This window comes from Besnoitia besnoiti, chromosome I (assembly GCF_002563875.1).
Source record: "Besnoitia besnoiti strain Bb-Ger1 chromosome I, whole genome shotgun sequence".
NCBI lineage: Eukaryota > Apicomplexa > Conoidasida > Eucoccidiorida > Sarcocystidae > Besnoitia > Besnoitia besnoiti.
The window spans coordinates 6321487-6347358 of NC_042356.1; the positions used below are offsets into that span (position 1 = coordinate 6321487).

At 53.9% G+C, this 25872-nt stretch overlaps 4 protein-coding genes across 4 annotated transcripts; 2 read left to right on the forward strand and 2 right to left on the reverse strand.

Annotated features, from left to right (window-relative positions):
* Window positions 1-625: 625 nt before the first annotated feature.
* On the forward strand, window positions 626-7064 carry BESB_008990 (glutamate-cysteine ligase, catalytic subunit domain-containing protein; the record flags this gene model as incomplete). Its single annotated transcript, XM_029359653.1, has 9 exons — window positions 626-785; window positions 1046-1108; window positions 1430-1788; window positions 2159-2481; window positions 2971-3107; window positions 3523-3710; window positions 3936-4106; window positions 4809-5414; window positions 5865-7064. The coding sequence occupies 9 exons, from the start codon at window positions 626-628 to the stop codon at window positions 7062-7064; spliced, it is 3207 nt and encodes a 1068-aa protein (XP_029222566.1).
* A 4194-nt stretch (window positions 7065-11258) lies between these two features.
* On the forward strand, window positions 11259-14257 carry BESB_009000 (propionate-CoA ligase; the record flags this gene model as incomplete). Its single annotated transcript, XM_029359654.1, has 4 exons — window positions 11259-12291; window positions 12541-12874; window positions 13163-13315; window positions 13645-14257. The coding sequence occupies 4 exons, from the start codon at window positions 11259-11261 to the stop codon at window positions 14255-14257; spliced, it is 2133 nt and encodes a 710-aa protein (XP_029222567.1).
* Window positions 14258-14967: 710 nt separating this feature from the next.
* Window positions 14968-22595, reverse strand: BESB_009010 (uncharacterized protein; the record flags this gene model as incomplete). The annotated part of the gene is made up of 7 exons (XM_029359655.1): window positions 14968-17938; window positions 18209-19335; window positions 19828-20006; window positions 20222-20288; window positions 20789-20820; window positions 21228-22164; window positions 22545-22595. The coding sequence occupies 7 exons, from the start codon at window positions 22593-22595 to the stop codon at window positions 14968-14970; spliced, it is 5364 nt and encodes a 1787-aa protein (XP_029222568.1).
* A 2194-nt stretch (window positions 22596-24789) lies between these two features.
* On the reverse strand, window positions 24790-25753 carry BESB_009020 (uncharacterized protein; the record flags this gene model as incomplete). The annotated part of the gene is made up of 2 exons (XM_029359656.1): window positions 24790-25190; window positions 25516-25753. The coding sequence occupies 2 exons, from the start codon at window positions 25751-25753 to the stop codon at window positions 24790-24792; spliced, it is 639 nt and encodes a 212-aa protein (XP_029222569.1).
* Between the last annotated feature and the right edge of the window lie 119 nt (window positions 25754-25872).

Sequence of the window (25872 nt, forward strand, 5' to 3'; positions counted from 1 at the left end):
CGCATACGCCTGCGGGGCGGCACATCGTACACAGGTTTTATCGATGTTCTTCTGATGCTACGTTTCTTCGCACTCTTCTGGCTAGATAGGCCTTTGCCGTTCCATACAGAGAGTGCCCTCCACTGGCAGGCTATCTGTACATAAACTTTGGATGGATGGAGGGAGTCCTTTACTTGTAAAGCGCCACCAAGGAGGGCGGCAGCCGCTGGATTGTCGGACGTCAAGGCGGCATCGGATACTCGGTTCTCTGCCTCTATGCACTGCTGGGTCTCTGGTTGTGTTCATCTGTGAACAAGGAGTGCTGAACAAAGAAAGAGGAAACCCCACAGTCTCGCACCTTGTGGCTTAGGGGAACCCGACGGACATGTTGGCAGCATTGCTGCTTCGTTCCGGAAAATACGGACAGCTCACGTTGCTTGCGTGTTGTGTTTGTTCGGGTTTCTCTGCTATTGCTCTTTGCCCCCCGCTTGTCTCCTTCCGTGACTCCGTTTGGGTTTCTCCTCTCTGTTCCTTGATCTATCCTGCTTCTTTTTTCGGCCGTTCCACTCTCCCTCATTCTTTCCTTTTTTTGTGTTCGGGTTGGTTGGCCTTTTCGTCTTGTTCTTCGTCTTTCTTTTCCATCGCAATGGGTTTTTTGGAGGAAGGCACTCCTTTGACTTGGCGAGAATCCGGGAGGTACAGGCAGACAGTAAAGCGGCGGGGCGTTCGCGAGTTCATCAAACTCTTCAAACAGTTTAAGGATGATCGATGTGACCCCCACGATCTGTTCTGGGGTGACGAACTAGGTGCGCTCTGCCGCCTCTGTGGTTCGTGCAAAGAACGCTGGAAAGTTTGACAGTCACTCACACATTAGCGTCTTCCGTAGAGGGGACGAAGGCCGCTGGTTTGTTGCAACTCCCCGACGAGACTCTTCCGCTCGAATAGCCGATCTTCGTGTTAGGACTGATGCGTGCCGCAACAGGAGCTTCAATGCACAGCGACCTCGGACGCAGTTCATTTTTCTGGAGGATCTTGGATTTGCACGTGTGTGTGTGCATGTGTACAGAACTGTGTCTTGTCAAGCTGGACGCTGCCTCACAGCGTCCTCAGGTTTTATTGGCCGCTGAACGTAGGTGTACTTCTAGCAGCTGAGAGACTGTTTGAAGCTCAATTCCTTGTGACATCGTTGACAAACGCTCTCCGCGCGGATTCTGCAAGCCAACAGCGGACACGGAGGCCCGAAGAATGTGTGAAGGTCGCAGCGCCCCAGTGTGTCGGGTTTTTTTCGCTCGTGCAAACTATACAGTCTTCCTGTCCGCAAGCATGCCCGCAGTCCCTCCTCTTGCGCCCATCTAACTGTTTACGTGACGTCAAATATGCGCGCGCGCAAGCAAGTATGTTTTGATGATGATGTGCGAGCCCCAGTTCTCTCTTGTGTGTTTGTACGTAGACGCACTAGGTGAGCTGCGGACCAGAGAAGCTCGGTTATCGCAAGCGCCGTCACGGGAGCCGCACGCGGCGCCCGCTTCGTCTGTCAGGTCTCCAGGCTCCGAGACGGCTCAGAGCGCTGCCGCAGACCGAAGCGGATCCCCAGAATCCAATGCCTTTTCCGCTTCTCCGGGTGAGCATGTCGGAAGAGCCGGCACGGAGGGCGAGAGCGCCGATGTCCCGCGGTGGCGGCTGAGCAGATGGCACCCTGAGTACGGCAGCCACATGATCGAAGCTATCCCTGGAGAGCCGTTCAATCTGGATCTGAATTCGCTCCTCTGTCTGCTGCCATCTATGCAACTACGACGAAAGAAGGTTCAGGTACGCTTTCGCTTCACAAGCGCCTCCTTTTCACGGATATTCACGAGTGTATATATGTAGTTTATTCACATGGTGGCACCTGAAGTTTGACTTTACGCACTAAGATAAGATGCGTGTGGCTGACAGCCAAAGTACGCAGAGTATGGCGTCTCGGAGCTGCAAACGTATTTGCCTGTCTCTATATGCACGTTTGTGGAGATAGCAATGTAGAAATGCTAATCAGATATTTCATCCGTCGCGTCAGTTTTGTTTTCAAGCCCAGAAACTTCCATTAATAAAAAAAAATTTTATTCCCCGCCAGTAGCGTAACCCGACTCACGGCTCGAGCGTTTTCCTACGATGATTGTTTTCCGCGGGTTCGGCATCTTAGGCTGTCCTGCCCCCTGGATGCTTCGCGGTCTCGTTGACTAGTTTTCCAACAGTGGGGGCGCTGTCGCTGCCGAACCGTCGAGCTGGCGGCTTCACAGGAGACAAACAGGCCTCTTCCTCTGAGCTTGCGAAGCGAAGCGAAAGTGACGGTTGTGGTATTGAGGGGCAAGGAGAACGCCGAGAAGATGTTTTTTTGCCCGGAGACTTCTCGTCGCCTCCGTCAGTACCAGACCCACTCCATACTTTTGGTGGAAGCATTTTTGTTGGCGATGAAGTGACTAAAAACCACCCTCGCTTCCGGACGCTCACAGCAAACATTCGAGCGTGAGTCCCACCTTCCAGCGCGCGTGGTTTGTGCCAGAGAAGAGTTATTTCCATAGCGAACCCTTTACTCGTTTTGCCGTCCCAGCGCCAACTCGCTGGAGCCCTCAGGCGTGCGCTGAAACGCGCACAGCGTTCGCACAGCGTTTGGTCCCAGAGGAAATCTTAGAGGGGCATGCCAGAGCCATGACAGGATATATATACGTATATAAATGCATGTGCGCGTGCATTCGTTTGCACCGCACGAGTAGCTTTTGTTTTATGTCACGAGGCTGACAAACGGCTGCGGTCTGTTGGAGCTGCCCGCCACCTGCTTGTCTTCGCTTCTTTGGAGCGGAGCTAAATTGCACTTCTCTGTGAATGGAAACATGGTACTCGATCCGTCTTTCGGTCGCCTCTCTGTTTGGTTCTCGCGGAGTCCCGAGGTAGGGAATTTTTGCTTGTCTCGGGAAAGCGACGCGTGATCTGCTATCTCATATTTGTGTTTCTTAGGCGTCGCGGGAAGAAGGTCGAGATTCTGATTCCGTTGTTTCACGACAAGCTCACTTCCGTTAACGAGGACGACCAAGAGGGCGCCTCGCTGCCCCAAACCGTCGATGGTAGGGACCATGCCGTTGTGGTATCCGTAGGTGAGGGACTTGCTGAGAGTGTAGGTGCGCTTTCCCAAGTCAGAAGTTGCTTGACTCGAATGCTTGCATGCATACACACACGACCACGGAGTCTAAGAAATGCATGCGTGCGCCTTGGCATGCACGGGTGTGTGTGTGCAGGAGCGGCCATGGAGTGTGAATTGTATTTTGCACACTTCCGATGCATATAGTCGCGAGGGGCACAGTCGCGTCTCTTTATCAATGTGCATTCCCGCGACTCAGATCAGTCGGCGGCGCTCTTGCGCGGAGATGCATAGATGAATACCGACATCCACGTGTCTGTGTCGGTGTTCATCTGTACTTTGCGGGCGCCGACTTTGTTGCCTACGTCCACGCGCGTTCGCAGCGTCGTTTCTGGCCAAGGGCACACCTGTGTCTCATCGCTGCGTTTCAGACCAAGAACGCCGGCGGCAACGTGTGATGAATGGCGAGGCGCTCCACGACGGCCAGTGGATCTACATGGACCACATGGTTTTTGGGATGGGCATGCACTGCACACAAGTAACTTTCGGGTGTCCGTCGATGTCGGATGCAAGATACCTCTACGACCAGTTGGGTGTCCTCGCTCCCTTGTGGCTCTCGGTAAGATGCGTGCGGCGTGAGACACGGTAGTCTTGAAGCGAGAACAGCAGTCCGACCCGACCACCACGAGCACTGTAACAGCCTGTCTGCAGCTGGCCCTCCCTCCGGCGATGCTGTCGTTCGTTTTCTCCGCAGTCACTGTAGATTGAGAGTCCATTCTTTCCGTTCGCTGCCTCACGCTCCGAGTTTCGATTCGCTCTCTGCCATGGGTGGACTGCCTCGCAGCTGACTGCTGCGACACCGTTCCTGCGGGGCCTAGTGGCGGCAACAGACACGCGCTGGGCGACGATTGCTGGTTCTGTGGACTGCCGGACGCCGGAGGAGCTCAGGACGATCCCCAAATCCCGCTACGGGTCGTTCTCGCTGTACATTAGTGACCAGCCGCCCTTACGAGATGTAAGTTTTTCAGCCGTCTCTCTCGAGTCACACGGTTTGCGAGATACCCATGCTCGTGTGCATTTACCGTCCAATCTCACATGAATGGACGCGCAAAGATAGCTAGACAAACCTCGAGAAGAAAGGTTAGGCACACGTGCGTCTGCGGGCGCCACTAGCCAACACTCTCCGTATGTGTACGGGCACATGTGTATCTATATCTACATCTGTATATAGTTGCATGCCTAGGGAATCCGCCCGTTTTGCGCCGTGGCGGGCTTTTTCGCGCGATCCGGCACTTTGGGGGGGCACGGTCGCGAAGCCGCTTCCCGTGTTCGGTAGTTCTCCAGTTCACTCTTTATCCGTGTTCCCTGGGGGGTCTATCTAGCCGACCTGCGTCACAATGCAGCTGAAGCTGTCGTGCGAGGGGCGAGGGGGGGGTTACAGTAAAACTCCAGTTGCACTCAGAGGCAAGCCCGCTTCTCGTTTTTTGTATAAGCCGGTTGTCCGGTATGCGGGTTCGCACGGACCGCCCTCCCACGGATTGTCGTGGGTTCGCCGTCGAAGCAAGAGGAGAAGCAGGCCAGGCTTCGAGCAGCCGCAGCATATCCTCTATCACTATTTCTTGCTTCCGAGGCGCTAGGGTCTCTAGCGGGATGAATGCTCTCTAACGAATTACGGATGGCATCTGCGGCGCTCACCATTTGCTGCATGGGTTCTCAGAACGTTGAATTCTACAACGACGTTCCTGCCCCGGTGGACTCGCGGGCATACGAAGCATTAATTGCTGGAGGCGTTGACCCGCTACTTGCTCGCCACGTTGCCTTCCTGTTTGTGCGCGACCCTATGGTGATTTTTCGCGACAAGCTTCTGCAGTCAGACGGGCACAAAGGTGCCGAGGAGGAAATCGCGCGAATTTTGGAGGCAGAGGGGCAAGCAGACTGGAAATTGGATACCTACGACGACAACTGTATAACGACAGAGAATTTTGAGAACCTGCAGTCGACGAATTGGAATTCCGTTCGATTCAAACCTCCACCTGCGTTCAAGCGGCTCACGGGGCAAACGGTGGCTTCGCAAATGGAGACATCGTCTTCGAAAGAGGAGGAAGATATCGAAGCACGAGCTGAGCTCGATGAGAAACGCGCTGTGGGCAGACAAACAGCGAGAGTCGAAGGAGACCTCGATGAAGATAGAGCCAGGCGTCCAGAGTGCCGGTGTGGCGGAAGCAGCGTTGAGTGCTGGAGGGTGGAGTTCCGCACACCTGAGATACAGCTGTGTGATTTCGAGAATGCAGCGTGTGTTGCGCTCATCACCGTCCTTGTACAGGTATGGTTGGCTGAGCAGTCATTGGGGTGTACAATGGTTGACGCAAGGGGGAATACAGACATGGCCTTCCACAGCCATGTGCCCCTATTTTTTGTCTCTTCGAGTACATGTTCTCATCGATATCAATGATGTTTCTGGAGGGACGTAGCAGCCATCGCGTCCTGAATTTATTCGTACGAGCCCAGATTTCCAGGAGGGGATTTTTCGGGGTTTTGAAAACTTGCCGATGTGTGAGGTTGCCTCGGAACTTTGCAGAGTTGGAAATTGCGTGAAATTTTGTTCCTGAACTAGCCGGGGCGGTGTCCTCGATGTCCGCTTGGTGCACTGTATACTGACCGCGAATGCAGCTCTGTGGTTACGATTCTTCAGGGTCAGAGCAGACGCGATGATATGATGGTACCGAAAAGGGGACCTGAAACCGTTGCATGTGCTTCTCTGTCTCACCTTCAGGTTCTTCTTGAAGAGCGCTTGGATCTGTATATTCCGATGTCGCTGAATGACGCGAATGTGAAGCGGTCGGCTCAAGTCAATTCGATTCTAACGCAGAAATTTTGGTTCCGCAAGGATATAAGACGTGACTCCATCGATCGCTCGTTCGGAGAATTCTATCTCCATGAAATCCTCTTTGGCGTGCCCATGGAGCCAGGCCGCGAGACGCCTGCTGTGTGTCTAGTGCCGGCGTGTTTGGCGCACATGGAGAGACATTCGTCTCGCCTCTCGCCGTTGTGCGCCGCACAGTTGCTCGAATTTTTTGATTTCCTTCGGCATCGAACGCAGGGCATCATCCCAACAGATGCTGCCTTTCTTCGAGCGTGCCTGGCTGCTCACCCCGACTACAAGCGCGACTCGGTTGTGTCGCAGAAAGTATGCTTCGCCGTGTGTGACCTAGCTGTGAAAATTGGCCAAGGGACAGCCCGGGTGCCCGAGCTCTTTGGACCCTTCGCAGACCGCGTCGGCATGCGCGTTTCTGACGAAGGACACATACAGGGTTCAGCTGGTAGCTCAAAACCTGTTGTGACACCTGACTTTCCGTGCCCGCTGTCGGGCCAGCTCGCAGCTGTGCGTGAACAATACTGCAGCAAGCCTGCTGCGGCTGCAGTTTCGCCAGCACCAGCCCGCGGTGTCCAACAGGGCTGCGGAGGCGGGTCTGCAGCGGATAGCAGCGGTGCCGGACCTGCCCCGCCGCAAGGCAGAGATAGCGTTAGCTCGTCCGCGACTGCAGGGTCTCAGGTGAATCTCGCGTCAGATTCTGTGCTGTCGACGTATCTTGGAGCCCGTGTGCCTCTTACACTCCAATGGTCTTGGAACGGTGGAGATATGGAGCGCGTTGTGCGTCCTGAGGGTACAGAAAATACCTGTGAGATGGGGAAGGGAGAGTCTGTGCCTCTGGAAGAAAACATAAGCAGTGGCAAACCCCCACAGGGCTCGACCGCAACTCGGCGGTCTGTCCCGACTACCAGCGAGGGTTCCGCGTGTACGTGGATGGCTGCGGCCGCGACTGGCGGAGTGGATTCAGATACAGAAGCTTCCGATGAGAATGCCTTCGCTTCCTCTCCCAGTTTGGCTGACCGCTCAGAGATCCCCAACGGGGTGAGTCAGAACTGTGGAAGCGAGGCGCCTAAACGGGGATGGCAAGTGTCAATCTTTTAGCTGTGTCTACACACCTTAGACATAAACGCGCACAGCGCTTTCCCGACGCAGCTCTTCCACGCGAAACTGGTAAGAAGGAGACTGACCGGCCGGTGGGAATAGAGGTCTGCGTACACAAATGCATAGCTATATACGGTTCCATGCTTTGTCCGGCAAGATTAGTATACAGACAACACCCCGGTTCTGCCACTGCCACCTCTGCTGTCGCCGTTTTGGGTTTAATAGCCGAGTATTCTCCATCCTCACCGTTTGCGTGTCGCAGACGGCGCGGGAAACACTGCGATTCTTCCGTGTGCCTGTTTTATGCGCGCATGTCTCGCAGCTTGGTGCCTCTCTTCAGTGTCTCTCTGCCGCGGAGGAGCTGATGGCCTACTCTCGCGCGGTTCTCGACGCAAGTGGATGAAATTTACTAACTTCTCAACATTGTAGTGCGAGCGTATTCGGCCTTACGCGAAAAGAACACACTTCAGAGCTGGTTATATGCAGCCCTTGCCACTGTGTTTGAATAAGCAGGGATACCGGAATGCAAAGGTCGCCGGAAATTTTCCATTATTTTCCGTGAAAGCAACTTGGAAATACAGAGGGAGAAGAATCAGATGTTTTCTGAACATGCATGTGCGCGCATGTGTGGGATTGTATACGTATATGTATATATGTAGGTGCGCGTGCTCCATGTAGTTGCTTTTTCAAGCATTTTGATTTGGTGTAGCGCTCGTTGGTCGGCGAAAAGTAAGGTCTGTACCGTGGGCGGCCTCATACGGCGTAAGTGCAAGGTAGTGCATGTGTGGCCAGTATTTTCCTTTGTTTCGTCACCTGCTTATGGCGATGCTTACCGCATATGAGAGCCACATAGAAACATTGTGGTAAGCTCCGTCGTATAGTTCTGTGACAGACCAGTGTCAGAGCAAGGAAGCAGATCTATTCCAGATGTGTGCATTCTGGTATTTGTTGTATTGTTTGGGAGTGCATGTTTTGTTTGGTAGAACTCTCCCGGGAAGGCTTTGGTGCAGCAGCAGCTAGGTGAGCAGTTAGTTGGATTGAAGGTAGGGTGGCTGCACTGGTGAAGAAAGTGATCGATAAAGATACCATGGTACACAAATACATAGCTTCTTGATATCAAAATCGATGTACTGCCACGGCTATGGCTACTCACGTACCTTTTTTGGTTAATACGTATGTGGTGTATGACGGCATAAACATCTATGCCTCGGGGACTTCTTCAATGCATACCGGCCAAAGAGGTGGTACGGGTTCACATCGTTTAACCTCTTTCCAGCGGTCAAGCGCACGCATTTCAGATGGCATTTGCCTCTCCGGGATGTTCGCCCGCCTTCTATCTGCGCGATTAGTCACTTTTGTGGTAATATGCTCGCAACGTCCGTCCCTTGTGGTGAAATTTACATTCTTGCCTACGAATGTGTCCCTCGTCTGAGTGCATACTCACTACGCAGGGACAGCGTAAATATGAACAGTACCTGGTGCCATTTTTACCAAATAGAGTGTTTCTTAAACTCATAAATGCTGGACGACGCCTGCGAGTTTTTTGGGGACAAGTGTTCGGGGTGTAGATAGACACCCTGTACCTCGTCTCCTTTCCTTGAATGTTCGATAGCTACCTGATGCAACTCTCTGGGTCTGATGCTCGCTGGTATCTATTTTGGCGGGATGGTAATGCGCATCACTAAATTGGCACTCTTTTTCCGGTGGCCATTGGTATGGTAAGCGTAACCCACGGCATTCTCTTTTTCCGCCTATACTATCTCAGACAAACTGAGAAACAAAGTGGTGCTTTGGAGTCTGCGTTATCCTGGCGTCGTTGGCAACAACGGTTCGATTGCAGTTGATGTTTCCTCGGCTATTTCCCTCTTCCTTGACCCGCGTCGATCCAGTTTAAAGGTTTTTCCTGCGTGAAAGAATGCAGCTAGTGGAGGGACAAGCATTTTGCCTCCTCGGATGGGGCCATTGGCGTCGTGGATGGATGCGTGATTCCCGCTGATATGGCAATATGTATTCACTCTCTTGTTACAGATTATTGGTGCGCGAGTTGTACGCGGACCTTGCGGTGATCCATTATAATTAACGAGGAGCGTGCTGGTTCTCTTTTTAGCCAGAGCGGCAGTTTCGTTCTTCGGCGCGTGTCCCGGTGCAGAGCTCCCTCACATACTCTTTCACGCGACTTGTGGGGAAGCCGGTCTCGGGAAACGCGAAAACTGAAGAGGTAGAGTCTGTTCCAGGGGAAAAAAACAGGGGGGCAGCATACAGGGACGCACGGAACAATGCGTGGGTCTTTGATTGACTTCGTTCAATCGCATTTCCGGAGACGTCTCTGAAACTGGCGAATTGTGCAGTCGCACCTGTCTCCGCGGGTCCCATGTGTTGTCCTGCTGAATCAGTGTAGTCTGCGGAACTACTTTAGAGTAGCCGGCGTGTTGAGCATATCTTTCCTCATCGGAAGATAGAGTTGGTAGTGTGTTGCAGAGACAGGAGCAACAATCACTCTTCAGCTGTCAGTGCGGTACTGGCCGCGCCGTTCTTCCACGAAAATATAGAATGATAGCGCACTAGCATAATACCCTACTCAACAAAAGCTGTTGCTCTTACCGTCACACATGCCATGCAGTGACGGAGAGCGCTCAAGACGGAGCAGCTAGGACGACGTTGAATGCTCATCGAGTCTTAGATAGTGTTTACGGCGGGTGCTACTTTGTCACTGGCGAGTGCGAAGTGCTAATCTGATTCACGCATTGCTTGTGGAGGAAGACAATGTACGAAGAGAAAGCACGAAGCTCAGGGTACGGCCGCTGCCAGTGCTTCTCGACTTAGCTAGATCTGTGTATTCACCGTGCTCCGGCGATTGCCGGCAAATTCATTTTCCCAGATACGGGTCATTTACCGCTGGTGCGCGAATTGGCTCGAGAGGCTGAACACGTCGTTGCCAGCACGATCGATACTCTGTACTCGCTTTTAGGACCTTTTTTAGGACTTGCTAAAACAGTTTCTACAGTCCCTTGAATACCTTTATTTCAGGTGGGTAGGAAGTCTAGCTTCAGTTGTTTAATAATCAGTACTACACGTCCAGTGACCGGAATCCCTACCGTGTCTTCACGAGCGGCGGAAGCCTTCCCATCTACCCGCGTCACGAAGCTTGTGAAAGCAAAGGACGCCTTTCTCAGATGGGAAGGCCAGCCATGAAACTTCTCCCACGTGGTCCCGCATAAACATGTCAGTCAAAACCGAGCCTTGTGTTCTTCCTACCTGCCCTTCTGCATCTTTTAGTTTGAGACCACTGCGGTCGGCATTCTTTCCATTGGCACATACGAATTTCTTCCATGATCACGTTTGTCTATTAACGTATGGTGGGGGTGGCGAAGCGGCAGGTTAAATACATTCGGTTACGCGCCTACCCGGTCTTCTTCCCTGGGAGAGCAGTCAACTCCGGGTAAAAGCTCACGCGAGTACGAGACCTCCATTGCCAACCGATCCCCCTTTAGGGAACCGTCAAAACTCCTTATGCTTTTCGAAATCCGATATGTATGCTAGGAGGATTTTTGAAGGCGCCTTGCCGAGAATTTGGGGGGCGTGCGAAGAGGATGCTCGAAGTCATCTACGGGGAAGGTATTTGGGCTGTCATCCTGCGACCACTAGTGTCTGGAGGCTATCTGCAGTCTTCCAAACTCAGAGTATAGCCTACATCACACCATTTTTTGAAACGCAGGAATCCTACTCTCGCACTGCTTTTCTTCGATCCTCTACAAGATGTCATCCTGTGACTTCTCGACATTTGCTCCATGCGGGGGAATACTTAGCCACAACGGAGGGGACAGCTCAGGCACACAGTATTATACGATGGCCGAAATATGCCCCTCATTGCCAATATTTTACGGCTTCGAAGCGGCACCTCTGGTCCCGCCACTTTTCTTCCTCCGATAAAGGTTCGTCACCCAGAAAACTCCAGAGAATGACTGAGGGGGGGCCACTCAAATACGTTATATAGACACCCCAAAAATTTAGCAATGTGACAGTTCAGGCTTCGAAATTTTCAAGAAGCTTTTCAGTTGGCCCTCAGCAGATTAGTAGCGAAGCACCTCAAATATTCCGGCCCCGCGTTGGCCAGTTCACGGAGACGCTTCCACTTCATGTTGCCATATGAAATGTACCGAGATCAAGAGTCTGTTTCAGACACCGTGCCTCAAAATGTTCGTTGTCCGACTCCTCTTTCCTGACTTTTGTGTAAGCTTCTTGCCTGTCGTTGTTTTCTCAGGGACCAGCACAAGGGGAGAAGCCCTTCAGGATCACCTCCACAGAGAATCGCTTGCGGACCCCATACACTTTTGGACGAGACAAGCATCATGCGTCCGCTGGTTTCAGCCGTATAAGTCAGTTCTTGAGTCTTCTAAGGCTCCAGTCTACCGCTGGTTTTCGGGAGGCCAGGTAAATGCGTGCTATGAAGCTGTCGATGCGCACGTGCTCAACGGCCGAGGAAGTTCATGCGCGATCATCTATGATTCTCCCGCGACAGGTACTAAAAGTCGCATCACGTACGCTGAACTTCTGGAGCAAGTTAAAATCGTCGCTGATGCTCTGCAGAAAGCTGGAGTGCGTCAGGGGGACCGCGTACTGATTTATACGCCTGTTATGCCTGAGGCGGCAATTTCCATGCTAGCATGCGCTCGCATCGGAGCCGTACACGCGGTAACTTTTGGAGGCTTCGGAACTCAGGAACTGTCTACTCGAATTGATCATGCGAAACCGAAAGCCATAATAGCAGCCTCGTGCGGTATCGAACCTCGCCGTGTGGTTCCATATAAGGAAGGACTCGAAAATGCATTGCAACTTTCATCGCATAAACCAAATTTCAAGGTTATTATTCAAAGACCCGAGCATGAATGTAAACTAGAGGAAGAAGACGTCGATTGGGAGACGTTCGTACGGACAGGTTGTGCCGAATGCGACGTAGTTCCGGTTGATTCGAATCATCCTCTATACCTGTTGTACACGTCTGGCACCACCGGGGAGCCCAAAGGTATTGTGCGTGATCACGCTGGTCAGTGCATTTCAAGTCACTACACTGCTTCAGCAATCTACGGCATTGAACCCGGAGATGTCGTCTTCTGCGCGTCCGATCTTGGATGGGTCCTCGGGCATTCTATAATGCTGTATGGTACCCTAATTGGCGGCGGAACGACGGTGATGTATGAGGGAAAACCTGTTGTGGCAAACAATGCAGGTGAGTATGCATTATCAGGTGTCACAGTCATGTATGGCATTGAGAGAGGTATGCTGCCTCTATGACACTGGCCGTTCGTTATCAAGCTCAAGAATCATACAGGCGAGCTTTCATAATTCACCATTCTTCACTAGAGAGGCTTCATTTTGTTAGTGCGATAGCCACTATTACAGGGCAGCAGACGCATCACCCCATAATCCAAGGCGGTTCTTTCTTTCCAGGATTTGCCTTTATATGTGCACCTCACAGGCGCCTTTTGGAGAGTAGCGAGCGAGTACGGCGTATCAAAGCTGTTCACGGCGCCATCGGCAATTCGGAGCATCAGAGTGGCTGATCCACAGGGGGAAAATTTGAAGGCCTACGATCTCTCTCGACTGGAAACAATATATCTAGTCGGAGAGAGGACAGACCATGCGACATTGCGTTGGTTTCAGGGCGCTCTAAGAGACGCCTTTGACGGAACAAATTCCAGGACAAATCCCCCACTTGTAATCGATCACTGGTGGCAATCTGAGACCGGCTGGCCAATGACGTGCGTCATGACGGGCCGGCCTTTCACGCGAAATGATTACACGCCTTGCAGGTACCCTGAACTTACGGTCTGGTTAGGTCAAAGAAGTCAAGCAGTGTACATACTACGGTGTCGGAGCCAAACGATATCAAAAAGAGTACTGGAGTGACCTCAGGCAGAATGGGGGCTAGGGCTGAAGAAACAAGAATCGATGAGTGAGCCTAAACGGGATAGAATAGGGCAGGAGCGCTAACGCCTTATTTGAGCACTCTCGACAACGTGTGGTGCATCAACGTTAATCACAAAGCTGTGACGGACCGCTGAGGCTGTATGAGGTCCACTTGCATGTTTGTGTTTCAGGGAAGGATCTTGTGGGAAGCCCTGCCCTGGGTGGGATTTACGAATTCTAGATGACGAGGGTGAAGAAGTAGAAGAGGAAATGACTGGGCACATTGTGGTCAAATTGCCCATGCCTCCCGGTTCACTCAAGAGCCTGTACGAGAACGATGCGAGGTACGTCTCTTGCACCCGAGCAGTGAGTCCTTAGCGGTTACCGCCCGTAGAGTGGGTCTACGCCTACGATTTTGCCCGTGAGTAGCCGCCAGTCGACCCGCTCAAGTTGCTACGAAACAGCGAAAGGCACTGTTATACGGCAGCATCCATGCTCATATTGACACGGTGCCGCGCGTTCTGATCCTGAGCGCTTGTTGCGTGCTGCTGGCTAACATATGCTGTATGGTGCCCATTTCCTGTAGCACATGTGCGCAAGCGGAGACTGACCTGCGGAGGGTGTGTGCGTATTCAATCATAATACTCTGATGCATGCATCACGTGTTTTTCAGGTATATATGCACGTATCTATCCCGGTTCCCCGGATATTACGACACAGGAGACAGTGGATTTTTCGATGATGATGGGTACCTTCATATCGAGGGCAGAACAGACGACGTGATCAACGTGTCCGCTCATCGTATCTCGAGTCTATCCATTGAGGAGGTTCTCACCAAGCATCCCGAAGTGACATCAGCTGCAGTGGTGGGCGTCACGGACGCAGTCAAAGGCCACGTTCCGGTTGGAGTCGTTGTTCTTCGTCACAGTCGCGTGAAGCAGAGCAGTGACGAAGAGCAACAGAAAAGAAGGAGGATCATACAGGAACTGGTGAATGATGTCCGCGAGCGTATTGGTCCCTTCGCGTGTTTCAAGACCTGTGTCATTGTGAATAAACTGCCGCATACGAGATCAGGAAAAACTCTTCGGAAAACTATCGCGCTCATTCTGGAGGGCCACAGATACGCAGTCCCGCCTACAATCGATGACCCGTCTGCTCTCTCAGAACTCCAGCAGGCTGTGAAGGAACAGCTGGGTATCGAGGAAATAACAAGTGCACCTCATCACCTGGCATGGAAGAATGGCCTCAGCGTGAAATGGCCTCAGCCTGGTCACGGTGGACTTTAAGGGGCAGAACAAGCACGGCAGAACGAAAGTGCTTGAACACCAAAATACATCAGCTCATACAGCAGAACTATAGATTGCCGTGAGGCGAGTCTTGTACCTACCTAGAACATCCAGCCACTCGCTTCAGTGGTTTTGGTTCATGTGCAAGTTTGCGACTTTGGTAACATGTGCCCGTGCCTGCGTTGACTTCCTTGGCTCGTCACCATCACGATCCGTAACAAACGACTCTCCAAAGCTGGTTTATTTTTCTGCTAACCGGGAGACCGGAGGCAGCTCCTGCTGGCCGTGGGATTATTTGCCTGGCGCGTGGCTTGCTCCATCAAGTTCTCCCCTCTTTGTCCGCGGTGGTCCTGTATGAGGCTACGGCCTCCGCATCGATGTGTACTGTGCATGAATACAGCGGTCCGTCCCGATGAACCTACGGAGTTCCCAGCGGGCTCACAGACCCGGTCGCGGTTTCTAATCCCCTGTTCAGTTCATGTATATCAGGCTGACTGGAGAGCTCCACCGACTTGACATTCCACATATATACGTTTGCTTCGTGTTGTCTCAGCGAGAGACGAAGTGTAGTGCTAAACTGGAGTGGCACTCGGTCGCGAAAAAAGCCATGTTCATGCTAGATACGGTTTGGGAGTTCAACCTGCACAAACTACCAACACGTCCCCGCACTCGAGTCGTGTTGAGAGACAAACACGTTAAATACACACACACTAGTCCTCAAAGAACGTCTGCGTTAGTGGATGCCCCCACCGAACACGTGGACGCAAGAAATGAGAAGACAGATCCATTAAAAGAGTGTACGGAACTTTATCACTTCTTCCAGCCCGTTTCTCCTCTCGGGTCGAGGAACACCTGGGAGATATACAACTTTGTGTAGAACTAGTCTTCGACTCGCAGGCAGACACCGAATGGCTCTTCTGCTTCTCCTCAAATCGCCACCGAACTCGAGTTCTTCTCTCTCCAGCCGAGTGCACTTCCGTGTCTGACTTTTCTGCGCGGCGGCCAACAGTTCTCGTCGGCGAAGTACACTGCAGCCTGCGAGGGGTGCTACCCGCAGAGGAAAGAGCATACTCTTCTCTTTTCTTACCTTGTCCCGCATTCCGGCCGCCCCCTTTCTTCAGAAACGGGTGTTTTTTGGGCACATCTGTGTCCCTCGATGACTCGGCCTCGTCGTCCAGACAAACCACTGGGTTTCTGTCAATCGAAAGCCTTTTGCTCGACATATTGTCGCGTTGACAGAAAAGATCCGATGATCTGTAGAAAGAACGGGCTGCTGGCCACAGTCCCGACCACGTCACCAAACTATCATCTGTCACTTTGGACATCGACACGGTTGAGTACTTCCGGGGACGAGACGGCGCTCTCCTGATGCGTGATTCCCCTTCATGTTCTTCCAAGGGGTTGTTTTCCGAAAAGGAAATCGTCTCCTCATAGGCGCTTGAGTCCGATACTGACTTGTTTCGTTGCAAGATACCACTTTTACCCGTCGGGCATTTTCGCCCGCTGCCGGCGTCTTTGCGGTATCGGCCTCCTCCTTGCCCAAGGCCTCGTCTAAGGAAAGGCCGCTTCTCGGACTGAAATGAGCGATGATTGCTCGATCCATCAAGGAAACTGGTCTCTTCATTAGACAAACTGGAACAACCGGTCGATGTACTGTCGATTGTCGGGAATTCAGGCTTCTCTTGAGTCACGGCAGATGACTCAGATCTATCATCGCGGCTATTCATTGATGGGTGCTCATCATCATAGGCGGAAACACTTCCTCCTTGCCGGCATGTCGGAATGACCTCGTCATCCCAGGGGAATTTAGAAGGCCGATGAGCCTCTTGCGTGCTGGGCGGAGTGAACAGCGTTCGAAGGTGAGGGTATTTCTTGTAGAGCAACTGACTTCGACGGTAAAACTCTGCATCATACGTCGTTGAAGCTGGGGGGATCGCTGCCAAATCTCGATTCGAAGCTCCTACCTCCCTCGCGCGCCAACATGTCTTGAGTCCCTGTCCTTCCTCGGCTGCATGCAAGCGCCCAAGCTCGCCTTTCCTTCCACAGAGACTGAACCGGTTGATATCACCACCATGCGGGTTAACTTCGTCATCCAGGCCTGCAGTTTCGGGTGGAAGCGAACATTCCTGTTCTTCTGTCGCCGGTCTTTGCCCTTGCGAAGTACGATTGCAATAGCCGGACGGTGACCTCGGTGAATCCGTCTGACCTGCGAATCGTGCTTCGAAAAAGGAATTCGCTTTCCTAAAGCTTCTGTGTTCAGCATAGTGTTCGCCAGTTTGTAGATCTTCGTCGTTCATAGAAACTAGAGCATCTGCTGCCAAACCTACACCGTGAGGCTTACACCTTCGAAAAGTGTGCCGCCGCTCAGCTCCTCCGTCAGATGTGGAGCTCCGTGGAGAGAGAGTTTCCGCCGACCGGCTGATGCCTTCACAATTGGGAAGGAATTTGTCATTTTCAGCAGGATCGACCTCTTCCTGGTCCTCCCGGGTGATCTCGTTTTTTAGCGACGGTTCAGAATACGCATTTTGTCTGCAGAACGGCTGTGAATCCATCGTTCGGCTTTGCTGTGTGTCGTAGCAACGTCCACCCATCTGCGAAACAGGACCTCCGTTCGGGGTAAGCGGATGCCTGGCTCTGCTTTTCGCTGCTTCTGCGATCAAGCCTTTCCCACCTTGGGATGTCGGAACCTCTTCACCACCATCATGCTGCTCATCGTCACCCGTATCCAGTTGGCGGCCAAACGTCGGAAGCGGCGAGAACGCTCTCTGCATGCGTCGCTCTTGCTCGAAATCACTACTTGCTTCCCTAGGGGTCGGCCTCTGTGCCAGGACATCAGACGAGGGCGGCTCCGATTCCTGGCTGGGTCTTCTATTTGGTTGGAGAGGACCAGTTCCTGTAGCTGTGGCGAAGTTTGCCGGCTCAGCGGACACTGCCTTCAGAGGGAATGCTTGACCGATGAGCAACCCACCGTTGCTGACTCTTGCTTTGGAATCTCTTGCGGTTGAGAGAATCCCGCCCTGTGGATTGGGGCTTCCTAGCAGACCCACAAAAGCGACCTCGTTCCTGCCTTCAGCAGACGACGAATGTCGTGGCCCGCTGCCTTGGAGAAGCAGCTCCTTGACGTCGGGTGGCACGACTCCAGATGCAACAAGACCACTTGTTTTTTTAATCTTGATGGCCACTTCGCTTTCTTGCAGGCGTTGCTTGAGCCTTAGGCCATGAGCAGTGATCGCAAGATCCCCTGGTCGTTCTTCGCCTGTATCCGGCAGCCGCTGTGACGCCCGGCGAGCTGCTCGCTGGCGAAGAGCAACGCTTCGCTGGAGCGGGCGAGACAATTTAGGCTCAAGATCATCCAGCATACGGTCCAACTCTCGCTGTCTTCCCCGCTCGAACTCCACTCGTTCCAGCACATCTTCTCCAGACGTAAGCGACTCAACTTGGCTGGATTCCACCGGGCGATCCGTGAGGCTGTCGGCGCCACGCTCCTTCGTAGGTTCTCCTATCGCGTTGAGCACATCTGCTCCCCGGAAAGAAACAGGCGCATGCAAGGTGCCTGAGTAGCCTCCTGGCGCTCGAGGACGCCGCCCTCGAGTCATCCGCGCCCCCACTTGTCGCCCTCGCCTCGGAGGCGGAACAGTATCGAATAGATCATCTTCTTCAGGCAGCATCGCGTAGCTCGAACTGCAGGGAGCGAAATCACACAGAACCATGCTGGGCTGTGCACCAGTAGTTTCACACTTCAGCCACAGCACATTGAGGAACGAGTGCGCTGTATACAAGTCACAGTCGCGTTTCCGCCCCACTCCGTCCACACGTTCCCGTCACACAGGATCAAGTCAACTCTAGCGGCGTCTGCTTACCACCGGGTAGAGTACAGTTCCTAGAAAAACAATAATTGCTAATTCCGCGTAGCTCGCAAATATGAACCAGACAGCCTCTGAGCATGCGTACCTTGCTTGGCTCCGTCTCGTCGCCTCGGTGCGGGTGCTCCGATCGAAAACCGTCCACGCACGTTTCCCTCCTCGGCAGTTCCCGATTGCTGCTGCCCCTCTGCTCAGCGGCTGGTGCATGGATCGCTGTAGCAGACCTCTCGTCGAAACAAATTCAGCATACTCATGCTGAATTTCCGTCTTTAGGCGCCGCTGTGTTCGTTGGATCTCCACGTCGCTATCGCTCTTGCGTTCAGCTAGCTGTTTCCGTCGAATAGCTTTTTCCCTTCTTTGGCGTGCTTTTGCTTCCGCTGTCTTGTACGCGGTTGCCTGGGCTCTTTGCAAGTCTTCCCACTCTCTTTGGGCGCGCCGCCACTCGTCGCGCACGGCGTCTGCTACCGCATTTTCCCAGACATCGGGACTCTCCGGCAGCATATGAATCATGGGAATGGCCACTGGGGCTGCTCCGTTCGGGTCATAGCCGGGGTAGAGGAATTCGTCGAAGCCAGGGAAGAAGAGATTCATAAGTGGTACTTCAAGCAAGCCAGCTGCCGAAAGATCTGGGTCCTCACTCTCCCCCTCCTGCGCGGCCGTGTGTCCTTGGAGTATGGGAACCTCTACTCGCGGGACGGCTGACGCCAGCATGCCCACCGCGCCGCTGTGAGCGTTGACAGGCTCAGCGACATATGCCCATGGAGGATAGTACGTGGGAAAGCCAAAGCCCTGCGGCTGCACCGGCTCGTCGGAAACGTCATCCTGCTCACTCTTCAAGTTCGGCAGCGCCCGGCCTGGAAAACAGTTTAGGAGGTTCACATACTCAATGTAACGCTCCCTTGCCTTCTGCTCGGCGGCAGCGCGTTTCTCCTCCTCAGTCGCCTGTTTCGGCTTCTTCGAAGCCGCAGTCAGAGCGCCTCTGTGACGCGCTTCTGCGGCAGGCGCGGCGGCTGGCTGTTGCGATCCGGGCGCTCCGTCCGACGCCGGACGGGCGGCTCCGTAAGAGGGCGTCGCGTGCGCATGCGTCCCTGAGGACGATTCGTCCGAGTCCGACGACGATGAGGTCGCGGCCGACGCAAATCTGGTCTGTTTCCTGCTCACTCGGAGAAGCTTGGACGCAGATGTAAGAAGGCGCTGCGGCGTGATTTCTCGTGCCTGACAAGAAACACAGGACATCGAACCGTGGCTTGCCGACACAACGTTGGCGACGCGGCGTCTAGTCTATCAGCGCCAGTGAGCCCGTTTGTCCGCCCGGGGTCTGGTAGTTTATACACGGCAGCAATATTGTGCCATGCGTGGAGCCGGAAGATTCTGTCGTCAGCGACCAGCTACAGTTCCAAACACAAAATGCAATTAGTCATGTGCGTAAAGACCCACATGGCCGCCAAATAGATGCACGCCCACGACCCAGTAATATAAGTGGATTCTGTCGCAGCTGAGAAATGAGTTTTCGGAAAGCAGCTCCACGACTGCCGCACGGCGAGGGGAGGGACAGAGACGCATATCTTGTTTTCCCAGCAGCACGCTCTGGAACCCGATACACGTGCATATATCGACGTATCCACGGCTGCTTCTTGTGACTTTTACTCCACGACAGATGAGCGTTCCCCCTCGCAGGCCTGTCGCCAGCAAAACTGCTCAACGTACTGCTGGCTTCGCAGGCGCCGCTGGCGGCTCCGTTTGAACTGCTGCTTCTTTTTCGCTCTTCGGCTTGCACGGCCGGGGATGATCAGCTGCAGCAGCCGCGTCGTCCAAGAAGACTGTCCTCATCGACCCTTTCAAGCGAGGCTTGACCACGGCGGTCAGCGTTGCACGTTTCGCTGAGACTGCACGCAAAGAAGACCGGAATACAGGGGAATTGTTTCCGCTACCGCTAGGTTAACAACGTGCCGTACAGCCATTCCGCGGCTCAGCTGCGCCAACTGAGGAAAGACCGCCAGAGCGGCGATATCTCAGCGGCTGCAACACGCTCCCATGAAAGCTGGGCTGCGAAGGTTTTCACCAACCTCTGTTTCAGCGCAGCTGCGTTCTCGTGACTCACCATCCCCAATATCGAGTAGTCCGCCCGTGAGAGACACAGCTTGCGTGTTGACCGTCTTCGACGGCGGCTGCGGAGACACAGTCGGAAGCATACGCGAGAGAGAGTCAGTCCACCACACACGAGCTGCGCCGCACACACAGCTGCAGGGTAAAAGCACTGAACTCCTCAGACGGCTTCGCCACGCAGGGGACGGGGAAAGCAAACGACGCTCTGGTCGGAGAGTACCGCCACAAGGAAAGCGGAAGACGCGCGGACGCACAAACAGATTCGCAGAGAGCCGAGGCGCTGAACGCAGGTGAGGAGGTCAAGTGGCCGGCGAAGGACTTCCAGATCCATTCGTGCTCACGCGAGACACGCCGAGTAACCAGATCACTTCACAGACGTAAAGCAGGCAGCCGGACGTGAAGCTGTTTGCCTAGCAAGCGCTAAACTCAGTAGCGACGCTCGTCGGGTGGAATCGTCTTGCGACCCTCGGATGCGAACTACCAACCAATGCGCATTCACTGGGCAGACAGAGTTCCCTGGAGGAGTGCGGCTATCTCTAGCACAGGAGACTCGCGGACGTACCGGGCACTTCTTGGGCACTTTCATCTGCATCGCTGCATGACACACACCAGCGCATACAGGCAAATGCGTGGACTAACTACCAAACAGTTCACAGAGTGCCTACCAAAGCAGATAGTCGTGCTGCCCTCCGAACAAAGCGAATACAACTGGAGCTCGGGAACTCCTGTGTTGGACCGCCCGGGCGCCGGGGCATGACGTTGAACTGTCTCATCCAGTCCCAAGTTGTCACGTGGCTTTGCGTGCCGCGCGCATGGAACAAGCAAATCCCGAGGCCTGCGCCCAGCCACAATCCGGTAGATTGCGCAAACTGAGCTCCTCCCCCCACTGCTTCGCTGTGGCGTTGAAACCTTGGCCCATGAGCTGCGGCTGTGTGCCAGGTGCTGCCGGCGTGAGCGGCGAAACTCGAGTCACTACCAGGCCGCGGCGCAGGTCGGCTTACGATCCTCCGAGATATTGCGCAGGAGAGCCAGAAAACCAGGGGGTTCCTTGGGGCCGGCCTCATCCCTGTCTTCGTGCGATTTCTTGTGCATGAACCAGGCGGCGACAGCACTACTGGAGTCGCCTGCGTTCATGCCCGACCACTCCGAGTAGCGGAGGCCAGAACCAAGGGAGGGTAACACAGGGCCGCGCCACCCGTCTGCAGGCTCTCTATTTTCGATGGGGTGTTTCAGTTTGGCGAACTGGGTGAGCGGGTTGCGAGAAGGGTTGTGGTGAACAAGAGTGGGGATTTCGTCCTTAGGCGGCCACGTCGATCGGTTCTTGGTCGCGTCCAGGTTTTTCAGGGACATCTTGGAATCCTCGATTTCCTTGCGTTGTGTAGACTTCAAGTCTCCAAAATCCACAGGTTCCAAGCCCAGCTGCACTGCTGGAGATCGCGTGATATATGCCGGCATTTCCACGGTCCGCTCCAACGTGTCCTCTGCCTTTCGCAGATTCCTCACCACCGTGACGCATTCCAGCTGCCGCTCCATCTGTGAAGTGACCCTCGAGGTTTGCCCGCCGGACATTATCCCTTCTTGATTCAGCTTTGGAGGGATATAGTCGCTCTCGCTACCTTCGAAGCGCGTGAGCGCTTTCACTTCTTCGAAGGATAGGAACTCTCTATTCCCTGCGGCGGACGTGGCGACAGTGGTGGAGTTGCTCACACAGTCCGACTGGCTACTCGGACCCCCCGCCCCTGTGTGGCGTGGGGTACCATCGTCCACGGCGCGAAACTTGTTTTGTCTTGCCATGTGCGCTGCGCTGAGGAGTGCCGTCTCGTTCGTGCGGGAAGCGGAGCCGCGAAGCGAAGACAGTCTGCTCTGATTGCTCAAGACCACGCTCGACGAACTCTGGAGGTATCTGTTCGCTGAGAGCGTTGCCCGTTCTCGCGCGGTCTGCAGACAAATCACCACAGGCAAAACGCAACTGCCTTTGGCATTGAGCCACGCCACCGCATGACCAGCCCTGAGCCCAGAAAAAAACTGCGCTGCCTGCAAGGCCGCAGTCCCGCAGCTTCTGGTCTACCGACCCGCGCACCGCCTTTTACATCTGAGCGTGCCGCATTCCGCGTTTCATGCCCTTTCCTTCCGTAATCCCTCTAGCTTTAGGTGGAGAAAAACCATCCGGGCACACGATACGGTTCTCTGTTCGAGATATGTGTGCGCGACGCTTTCCTTGACCGCTCATGAACATAACTGTCTCAAGTCACCATTCGTCGTACGAGACACTTGCACCGCAGCGCCGACAGGGGGGCTGTTGGGCGAGCAGGTCTTACCTCGAAGTGCCTTTTCCATGGCGAGCGAGCTGAAGACGTCTGGCTCGCCATGGCGGTTTAGTGTCAGGCGGGTGATTGTCTCCTAGTCACCGCGCGCCGGCCTGCTAAGAGAAAGTCGACCCCTCGGCTGTGCCGAAACGCGGGAGACCCCCCAACCAGTAGCAGCGAGCCCACAGAAAAAAGCAAGCTGCCGTAAAAAAGAAGGGACGTTTACCCGTTAAGGGCGGCGACGTAGAGTACCTGCAGAAAAGCTGTAGGTGCAGACAACTTCTATTGAGTGGAGTGCGGAAGGTGATAAACCGCCAGCAGCGGTTGTCTGAGAGGGCAAGGGGAAAAGGTCCTTCCCCCTCAACTCGACGTGAAAAAGATCAAGCTTAGCAAGGGAAGGTATTTGCCGCCATTTTTTTGGGTCGATACCTAAATTGAGCGGAAAAATACTTTCAGGAGGATCCCCAGTTCCATGCTATAATGGCCAGCACGAGTTGGAACAATCGCGGAGCACGAGAGGGCACAAGACACACAGTTAACCGTCGAAGCCCGCTACGGCGGAAATTCAGCGAGTTGTGTAAAGACATCCCCCGGTACCAGGCTCTCAGAAACACGCGAAACAGACAAGGAATTCCACACGACTTCAGGACTCAAGTAAGCATAGACAAAAAAGGGGAGCTGTTCATGAAAAAGAGTGAAAAGCGGGCAGTAACGAGCGTTGCTCTCCTTATCTGGTGGCGGATGAGGTGGAGCAAACAGCCACCCTTGGAAAGAGGCGGGTGGACGAGGGGGCGAGCGATGCAGACCGAGCTGCCAGCTTAAAGAAGAGCTTTAGTAAAACCGCAATCCTGTGGCAATATGAATCTGTTTTCCGGCTTTTCAGTCTTCACTTCACATTCGATGAATAAAGTAGATAGACACCTCCTTTCCAGGTGAATCTGGCGAGTTCCCACGTTCCCTCCACGAGACGTCTCAAGGAGAGCTAAAGCAGAGAAGGGGGGCACAAGACATCAGCACATAGAGGCCGCCATGGTGCGGTGCCTGCCAAATCGGTTTTTCAGGTTGTGCCAAGGCGTCGATGAGGGCAACGCAGCCCTCGTGCTTAAAAGGTCTTGATATGTGAGGGTAGGAGGGTTCTTTGTCTGCGATCGTCGACTCCGTGATGTCCTGGTGGGCTTTCCGGAGCAGAGAGTTATGCGCCGGGCATGCTCGCCCGATACGGGAAAGTGTCGCTGTACGGCGTGCCGACTCAACCCCTCGCTCCGCGGACAAAATAAGGGCTTGCTTCTACACCGTTTCACTAGTCAGGCTGCATGTCTCCTCCCAGCCAGCGAATGCTGCCATGTTTTGTGCGGCTAGTACCAACATACAGTAGTTCAACTGGCGAATGGTGCGCGTTGAAACGTAGAGCGGTGCCGGCGCTCTCTATCACCAGCTGACGCACTTCCATTCCCGATGTGCATAACGTCCTTTTCAACTCATTCCTGCCAATATACCCACAGCTGCATCTAGTTTGAATTCCTGCCCAAGCACCCCCGTATGCCGTAGCAGCTGGATGGAATCGAAATGAGGCGCCGTCGTGGCGAAACTCACCCCACATAGAGCCGATATGCAGACTCGTTTTCCTAAGTGTAGGCCCGTGAGTCGAGCGTTAATAAAACTAGCGTAGATCCTAGCTGAGAGAAGGTCTTCCACTGCCACAAGCAGGCGGCGCGTCGACATTTCCGCGCGCTGAAGGCGTGCAGGCGGAGCGTCAAAGACGTCCTACGGTGCACCCGCGAGCGCTTGCGGTGGCCTTCAGCGGTGTCTAAAAATACCATCAAATGTCTGCCTCGCGCCACTTGTCTTCTAAGATGCGTGAAAGAGCCTGGGAATGTGCCAACGCCAGCATGCGTGAACGTCCCGGAGCGCGAATCGACCCTCTTAGCGGGCTTCGCTCTCCAGTTCGCCGAGCGCTTAATGACTAGTTGATTCCGCCAACAATTGTATCCGTCTGGAATAGCGGAGATAAGTTAATGACAACTGACAAAAGAAGTTGGGTCAGGTTCTGTTCATACTATTTCAGAACAAAGACACATGCGTCTACATAAATGCAAAGTGACGCGGTCAGGCATTGAGACTCGGATGCTGGAAAAGCGTCTACGCTCTGTGGTTCTGTTTCGGCACACTGGGCGAAGATCCCCACGAGCGAATTGGTTTGAAGCCCATCGTCTTCATTGGGTTCCCCAAGCGCTTCGCCTCATACAGCTTGACAGCTTCACTGAGCGGGTTGGGCCTGCTGGTTTTTCTCTTTGCGGATGGTTTTCATCACATCCATTAGTTTGCCCTGTTCGGAGAACAGCTTGCGAGTGTAGGTGTTGAGCTTCAGGTTGAAATCTCCGAATCGGTCCTTCGCACTGGGAGATGAGCCGTCGAGGCACGTCCGGCACAACTCAGCGCTGTCTTTAACCACGTCTCGCGCCAACTGAGCTGCCTTCTCCGTCTGGATCTCTACTTTTTCCTCTGTCGCCTCTGACAGCCACCCCTCGGCGCGGTCTGCGGCAGCGCCCTCCACGGCCTCGGCCGGCAACTGGTTTCCAACGGTTTCGACGCGCTTCTCAATCGCCTGAAGTTGATCCTCCATCTGCTGTTGGAAAGCTGACGCTTGTTCCTCGTTACCTGGTGCCGCAAATCAGCACACGAAACAAAAAGGTGAACTCTCACCTGTAACTCTCATGCTTAGAGGCCTCACTGGCCTGTAACCTGTGGAAAACGACGAATGAGGACGGCAGAGACTGCAATCCTCGTCACACGTACAATTTGTTCTGTGCTTCAGTCCCACCGCAAAGGTACACAATTGCTCTTGCCTTATCGAGCTTGGCTCATCACGCTTTAACCAAAGTCTCTTTTCATAGAAGGAACTGCAGTGTAGCTGAAAATGAACTCATAGGCACGCCCACTCGCCACAAGAAAGCCGCACTTCACCGCAGAACTCTGTGTTTACCTGCGTCTTTCTCAAAGATCAGGCTCTTAACGGCGGGCGCGACAGCCGTGATCAACTTCTTGATCTCCCCCAGTTCACTTCGCAGCTGCATAACCTTCACATACGCAGCACCGAGATTCCCGGGTTCTGAACTCTTGTCGACAACAGGCAAGTTACGCCAGTCAGCATGGTCTTCCATACCCTCGGGAACCCGCTGTCCTCCAAGAGGCACAACTTGCGCATCCACGGCCGCCGACATCTTCGCAAAAGGAAAACAAAGGGTAGAGACGGTCCGAGTAAGTACGGGAAACCAGAAAGGGCTAACGAAAACGCCTCGCTTCTCTTGCTGCTGCTGGAAGCACAGCGACAGTCACACAG